Source organism: Austrofundulus limnaeus, unplaced genomic scaffold (assembly GCF_001266775.1).
Source record: "Austrofundulus limnaeus strain Quisiro unplaced genomic scaffold, Austrofundulus_limnaeus-1.0 Scaffold138, whole genome shotgun sequence".
Lineage (NCBI taxonomy): Eukaryota > Metazoa > Chordata > Actinopteri > Cyprinodontiformes > Rivulidae > Austrofundulus > Austrofundulus limnaeus.
In genome coordinates this window covers 417688-425934 of record NW_013952540.1, presented here as the reverse complement: position 1 = coordinate 425934, position 8247 = coordinate 417688, and the positions used below count along the sequence as shown (strand labels likewise).

Below are 8247 nucleotides of genomic sequence, written 5' to 3'. Positions count from 1 at the left end.
TACTTTCAGCTAGGTCTCTGCTACTTTCAGCTAGGTCTTCTGCTACTTTCAGTTAGGTCTCTGCTACTTTCAGCTAGGTCTCTGCTACTTTCAGCTAGGTCTTCTGCTACTTTCAGTTAGGTCTTCTGCTACTTTCAGCTAGGTCTTCTGCTACTTTCAGCTAGGTCTTCTGCTACTTTCAGCTAGGTCTTCTGTATGTCTTCTGCTTCTTTTAGCTATGTATCTGCTACTTTCAGCTATGCCATTGGCTACATTCAGCTAGATCTTCTGCTTCTTTTAGCTATGTATCTGCTACATTCAGCTAGGTCTTCTGCTACATTCAGCTAGGTCTTCTGCTACATTCAGCTAGGTCTTCTGCTACATTCAGCTAGGTCTTCTGCTACTTTCAGCTATGTCCTCAGCTACATTTAGCTAGGTCTATACTACTTTCAGCTAGGTCTCTGCTACTTTCAGCTATGTCATTTGCTACATTCAGCTAGATCTTGTGCTACATTCAGCTAGATCTTCTGCTACTTTCAGCTAGGTCTTCTGCTACTTTCAGCTAGGTCTTCTGCTACTTTCAGCTATGTCTTCTGCTACTTTCAGCTATGTCTTCTGCTACTTTCAGCTATGTATCTGCTACTTTCAATTAGGTCTCTTCCACTTTCAGCTATGTCATTTGCTACGTTCAGCTAGATCTTGTGCTACTTTCAGCTATGTCCTCAGCTACATTTAGCTAGGTCTATGCTACTTTCAGCTAGCTCTTTTGTTGTAATTAGCTAGTTCTAGTCTGTAGAAATTTTTTTGCTCTTAGCTCATTGCAAACTGTTTTTCCAAATTGGGTCACATATCATGTTTGTTCCATTTTGTTCCTTCTGGCCAGCCTCCCAGTCCCTGCTGATGGCAAACATTCCCACATCATGATACTGCCATCACCGTGCTTCAGTAGTGCTTTTTGAACTTTATTAACTAAAGGAATAAATTCAGACAGGAGTGTTACCTTATAGGCCTTCATGATGTCCACTGTGTCCACAGCAGTTTGCTCCAGGACGCCCTGATTCTGCAGCAGGGACCGCACCGTCTCTTCCATCCTGCACACACAAACACACATCATTCTGTTAAATACACAATTAGATCAAACACAAATAAGAACTTTTATTTCACACACAGCAATTAGAACTCGTAACGAGAGCCAAGAGAGACGAGAGGGCTTCTGAGTGCACAGGAGGCTCAACCAAACAGACTTTATGATGAAGGACAAGTAAATGTCTCCCACCGGCACACAGCTGTAAAACGCCTCCACAGCCTCGGCCAGAAGAGAAAAACTAAAGGAGACACAGRTGGCTGCTGACATGTTCAGAGTTTYAGTTGCTYACATTTATTTGTATATGTTTGAACATATTTTTCCCCTCTTATTATAATTATGAGTTTTGCTTTTCTTTAGTAGCCATTTTTGAGTCATATTGAGTATATTTGAGTCATATCATGGCTGATTCCAATCATTTTGTTGCTTTTTAAGTTGTTGTGTCTGTCAGTTTCTTTTAATCACTGAGTGTTTGTTCATAACGCCTCAAACCTGTTTAGTCTTTATCTTGCTCTCATGATGGCGTTTACAATTTGTGCAGCCATTTCCTCATATTTTACACCAATTAAGAGCTTTTGAGTCATTTTGTTGTTATTTCAACAATTTTACACATTTTTTGAATTTGTTGATTTAAACAAAGTGCACAGAATCTGAGTCCCTCTGTTGTAAAAAAAATGCATTGTAAATAAGAACAATTTATTTCATTGTGAAATTGCCTCTGTCTGTTAGCAAAATATCTCAGGAACCACTGCATGGATGTTGATGAAACTCTCAGAAGGTCATAATTAAATATTCATCTACAATTGATTAACTTTTGAAGTTGAATCAATTCAAGATGGCCGCCACAGCTAATCAAATTTAACAAACACATGAATGGATAGAATCTGGTCAGTTTAGCAGGTATTGATCTAATAATTGGCATGGTAGCAGCTGAGAATCATCCTCAACAAATACTTTGAGCCTGAACAGATCATGCACAATTTTTGGGAACAACTTTGCAAGAAAACAAGTGATAGATTTTAAATTGTTTATAAATTGAAGTATGGTCAAACAGCATAGTAATTTAGCAGTAGGGATTTTTTTCCCCGAATGACGTCTTAACACAAAGACAGATATTTCTGTTTGTGAGCTGCCAACGAACCTCTGGGTCAGATCACATTTTGATGTCTGAAATGATGGGATGCCGGAGTCGTCAGCAGCTTTAAAGTGATGAACAGACTCTGAGGTCCAGCAGAAACCATCAGAAATGGGATCTGGGTCGTAGGAAATGGATCGCTGCATCCCTTCATCTGTCATTTTCTTTTTATGAACCTTCTATACGTGTGCCCACACAAACTCACCCACCAAGCAAGGGAGAATGAAAAAGGATGTGTTTTTTTCCCCTTGGTTTTCTTTTTTTGGACTGAATCCCAACACCTGTTTTATTCACATAGCAGGAAACGCTTTCAAGCAAAGCGCCGCTCTCCTCCCCGTTTCGGAGCGAGTCCGCTGCACGAGTTAAGTGCAATCGCAGCAGCAAAACACGGAGCGAGCAACTTTGAGCGTCAAGGCCTAATCTGCTGCATACACTGCATAAAAAAAAAGAAAAAAAACAAAGGGAGCGCATCAAAATACATTTCTTTGGCAATTTATTGTTTGAATGAGAGCCACACGAGATCTAAAAATAAAACCATCATTTGTAGTCTATCAGGCAAAGCTGGAACTAGCGATGATTGTGAACAGGAATGATGAGATAAAAGTCACATTTAGGAGCACCAGAAGAAGTATCAAATACCAGGTGGGAATTATGGGAAAATCACAACCCTCCTTTTTTATTCCTGTCTCAAAGAGTCTTGGTTCATAAAAAATGATTCACAGGACATCCACAATCCAAGTAGCATGTCCTGGAGTGTAGATCATTTGTTGCATTCGATGCAAAGCTTTAAACAAAGATTACACCTGGTCTGTTTAAGCTCAGAGTGCATGTTGATGAAGACTTTCAGCTACTACCACCTGAGATTTTATCTCAACATCTACAAAAATGACAGAGGTTAAGTCATTTTTGTGTTTGCTRTGATTGATAAACAGTAGCATTCATCTTGAATCAGATGAACCCAAAAGTAGCCTGTTGTAGACGTGRCACTGMTGTAGTGAAAAAACAAGTGAGGCTYGGTTTTGTGAAACAGCCCAGCGTGGTCGATCGATCGGAAGCTGACGAATCAACGTACGGTCACAATGCGTTTCTAAAGGATGATCGTCATTATCATTACTCTGGTTTCACTTGTCTTGCCAACACAATGTAAAATGTGGTGAACAGTTCGAAGTTTCTACTGTTAAACACATGAAGTCATGTTGGTTTAGCCACAGAGCTGCTCGCCTGCTACCTGACTGCAAACTGGGGAATGGATTTCCTGAACGCAGGTGTCTCTTTACTCTGTGTGTCATTGAGACTCGCCTCCGTTCAGCAAATCCACTCCACGGTTTGCAGACAGCTAGCAGAGCAGCCGGCCAGAACTCAGTTCTGGAGCAATATTATATAGCACAGACACGGTTCACAGATCGGAAATCTCCCCACGTTGATCGGAAAATTCAGATCCATTAATTATGTTGGATACAGATACTGGATTGCATCAGCCCATCCCAAAGTGCCAGAACAGGTGTCCCACCCAAGTCCCCACTTCACAAATCTAYCATGAAGAGAGGGTCACACTTTCCAAGAAGACTGCCTCCTCCGAGGACAATGCCAGGCGCTATTATCTCCATCCATGGGTTTTATACAATTTAAYTGTGTATATATGTCAGCCTGCTTTTGGAATCAGCGTAGTTGGAGCGAATTAACATTGATATAACATGTTTCTGTATACACAAACACACCCATGAGTTTTTGACCAAACACACAATACTTTTGCAAGCTGTGGTGGGTACAAATTTCATGGAAGGGGAGARCGACAAAAAGYTGAAAACAAAATTATGCAATTTTCRTCAAACACATACRTCACAGAGYGTWTTTTTTTAGGATCMAATGGTCCATGCAGAGGGCTTAAGTGTACTTTCAGTTTCAGACCTTCAGCTGCAGCCCRGTTCTACTGGGAAGTGGGAATTTCCCACTTACAAATCATGAATTTAAATCGGAAAGGCTCTTCAGGGGAATTCCCTGTCGGACACTGGGAGAGTTTAAAATTCAAGATGGAGGTTACTCACCACAACTCAACAGAGAGCTGACAGTGACTTTTATTTTTAATAGTATTTCTGTATTATTTATTTCATATTCAGTTAGTCGTACACGTAGTACTTTATAAGAGAATGGGTTAAACACTGTTTCGCATTGTGACTGCTGGATATGGGCACCAGTGACCCACACAACCCTGAAAAGGAAGAAGCGTGTACAGAAAATGGATGGATGGATGAATGGATGGGTTAAACACTGTTTCTGAGCAGGAAATACCACGCAGAGCTCAATTACTGTTTGTTAGCAGTGCTCAGTCGTAGCAATGAGACGAGGAATGTGACGTTTCCTTTTTAGTTGAAGTTAAACACAACGGACCCTTTGAAGGCAACTATAATGCTCATGCAGCCCTCAGTGAAAATAAGTGTGACACCTTGTGGTAAGGCCCTGTCACATTGGACAACTTATGACAACTTATGAAACATTTTTTATGTCTAAATTGCTAATAAAAGTTAAATATTTGATGAATTTGTTTGAATTCCATTATGTACACACCGAAAAGAAGCTCCCTGTTGATTTTTTCAATTCCATGTTAAACGTAGAGGTCTTTAAAATATTCTTAAGTTGGCATAGATTGTCCAGTGTGACAGGGCCTTTAAGGAAACACTACATTACGGTGTGTAAAAGAACAAGTATTTTCCATTTAACTTTTAAATTTGTTTATTTTGCTGCATTAAATCATAACTCTAAATAATGGAATAGATTAATTTTTATATTCAATAAAGTACAATATAAATATTTTCTTCAAGTAACTCATCCGTGGGCCGAAGGACTACAGTCAGGCCTGCGGGCCGCCAGTTGAACAGCCCTGTGCTATGCAATCATGTCTGAAAAACTTCACATAGTTGCATCCATCCATCTTTTTTAAGACCCACACTACAAAATGCAGCTGCCAGCTCATCTAAAACTTGTTTATCAGTGGAATATGTGTCAAAAGCTTTATTTCACTCTCAAAAACAGCCATTTGTGCCTTTTTTTAACAGTGCATGGAGACAAAGGAGAAGTAAAACGCCATAGATGGCGTCAATAAAGCTGCAAGAATTTGTCGATTTGCATGTGTTTTTAATATTCACACTAAAAAAACCTTTATGTTTGGAATAAAGAATGTGTTGTTTTGTGTGTTTAACTGTGATAAACCCTGGACGTGTGGTGGGTGAAATGAGCGCCGGCAGGCTATCTGCACGCCATCTGTTCGAGCTGAGCCCATAAAGCCGGCTGTAATCAGGCTGCTAGCTGCCGACTGAAGCGTCAAACAGGCAGGAAGACGGAGCCGGTAGCAGACTGCTGCTGTTCCTGTTTTAAATGCTGGCTTTAAGTCGAAACAAACCTGCAGAGCAAAGAGGACCAAGACCAAAACCAGAGATGGAGACCCCAGGTCAAGGACACGAGGACTGACATGATCACTACTTCACAACTTAGACCACCCGCAGTTGCTGAGATTAAAGATTCTTTCTTTTCCCCTCAAAACAAAACATCCATCCATTATCTTAACACACTTCTTCCTTTCAGGGTCACTGGTGCTCATATCCAGCAGTCACAGAGGGGCGGGGTACACCCTGGACAGCTCRCTAGTCCAAAACAAAACACAAATTTGAATCTATTTTCAAATGGACTTTCTTTGAATTTAAAGCTTCCTTGAAGAAATGAACGCTTAATTTTTAGGCTAAGTCAATCTTATGTTGTAGCCATTTTGGTCAAACCTCAAAAATACTGTTATGCAYCTTCTGTGATGTCATGCTCAGAGTTAGCCTGGCCCTTGCCGTCCAGCTCCGCTCAATTCTAGTTTCCCTTCTCTGCTCTGTCTGGGACTTCTCCCATTAACAAGGATTTTGCTGGCAGATTTTTAGCTGAACCAATCAGAGAACAGAACGTCAATTTTCTGCGCAGTGTCTGTTTATTTTACCTGGGCCAATCAGAGAACAGGAGGAGTTTTGAACGACGTTGATTTTCTGCACAGTGTCTGCTAGTTATTTTAGCATACGGCAGTGGAGGAAGTGAATGAAGTCAGTCCGTGTTGATAAAGCTTCCAAATTAAATTAAATGTGTCTGACAAAGCAGCAGCTCTCATTTACAGTCGTCTCGTTTGGCTCGGTACTTCTCTCCTCTCAGTAGGGTTGTTTACAGCACACGCGATTTCCGGTTAGCTTCTTAGCTTAGCCTCCTTCACAAAGACACTTCAGCAGAGGCCAGGCCTCCAGCAAGAATCACTACTCTATAGCCACGAGTCCAGACCCTCATACGAAGCAAAGTGAAGGACAAGGCTCTGTTTTTTTACCAGGTTAGCTCAGAGTATGTGTTGCGAATGATTCTCAGCTATTACCACCTAAAGTTTCAGCTCTACACCTGTACAACTAACTTCACATGTTACAGCCATTTTGGCATTGACTAGTGTTGATTAGCTATGGCGATCCTCTTGAATTGGGGTGAGTCCAAAAGTTACTCAGTTGCACATCCAATAATTGTTCGCCAAGAATTTCCTTAAAATATGTCCTCCTGTTCAAGATCTGTTTTGCTAACAGACACCAAGTGTTAAAGCTAAGATGTTAAGCTAATATCTGCTGCTACAAACAAYTTCTTGGAGTAGTGATGTGAATGACACTCAGCTACTACCACACCAAATTTGAGCACAATACCTARAAAACTGACTGAGTTATGGCCATTATTGTGTTTTCCAAGATTAGTTGGCTGTGGCGGCCATCTTGAAATACGTTGTCAGTAGGAAATGTACATTCRGTGATTACTTTCTGAACCTTTCCTTGAAATCCGTCCAGTGGTTGATGAGACAGTTTGCTCWCAGACAAGCAAACCAACATGTGTTCACACACACAAGCAAAGTTCCTCATCCTGAACAATCTGACAACTCAGAAGCAACCTGCACGTCCTCCAAGCTCATTTTCCTACAACACTTGATAGTTTTGATCGTCTGATTCATTAAACTCAGCGGCGAAGTCGCCGACAGGAGTAATGTGAGATGRGTGCGTGATAATTGTGTTGAAATATCTGAGACAAAAACAAGTGGAAATATGATTATAGCWGCAAACAGATGGAGCCACAATGGATTGAGGACAGCTAATAAGACAGGGAGGCAATAAAAGAGGAATTAAAGGAATATAACTCCTCTGTGGTCCTACATGAGGAAAAACTTCCTCTGTGACCTTCATGTTTCTGGGTGGCAGTGGGAAGGATGAAATACTTTGATGCCTCCAACCGCTGCGGTGAAGAARAAAAAAACAGGAAGGAGGAGGTAATGATCTGGATCTCCTGGTTTTGGGGGTCTCAGGAATGCCTGCACCTGAAAGAGTCTTTGTTTCTGAACAGATCTGTTCTAGTTGCTGCCTCCACAGATGTGTGGTATCTTATCAGACTCACGCTGGTCCATTTGATGGGAGAAGAACTAAAAGTTTAGAGGTGGTGGTGAGATGGGGTAAGTTAGTGACCATGGTCAGATTTCCAAAAATAAGAAAAAAGTGGTTATTCTAGGAAGAAAACTGAGCTCAGTGAAGTTGTGTTGCATCAGTTTGTGGGCCAAATTTTTTAAACATAAATCTTGCCTGATCTGTTAGCGCTCATGTATGTGTTAGGTATGATTCCACTACCAGACAAACTCTCTGAGCTCCTGGGAAGCCCCTCCCACTGCTGTACACATCATAGCTCGGGTTTATTCCCGTTACAGACAACACTTCAATATTCGCCGTTTGGCCCCAGATCTTTCATGGTTAGAGTGTCACACATTTCTGCATGCACAATGTCTGTGTTATCTCCAAGGAGGTTCTATAGATCTGGAGTGCTCAGAAACCAGGTGAGCGTGTGATCGGCTGGAGAAGCTAACGGCTAATGCTAAATGGTCAAGAGTCTGGATTTCACATTACTGTACATGTTGATAGAGCAGAAAAAAGGACTGATGATGTAGAAATCATAAAAACTATTAATAATAATAATATTAACCCAATTATTATTAATATTTTACTGTTTATATAAT

At 40.9% G+C, this 8247-nt stretch overlaps 1 protein-coding gene across 3 annotated transcripts in view; it reads right to left on the bottom strand.

Annotated features, from left to right (window-relative positions):
* The window catches only part of LOC106522871 (nck-associated protein 5), a gene marked incomplete in the record, with an annotated part of 243923 nt that overhangs the window by 54842 nt on the left and 180834 nt on the right, over positions 1 to 8247 (bottom strand). For all 3 annotated transcript variants that reach the window (XM_014016096.1, XM_014016095.1, XM_014016098.1), the window contains 1 exon segment: positions 980 to 1070. In XM_014016096.1, the coding sequence (XP_013871550.1) occupies positions 980 to 1070 (91 nt within the window).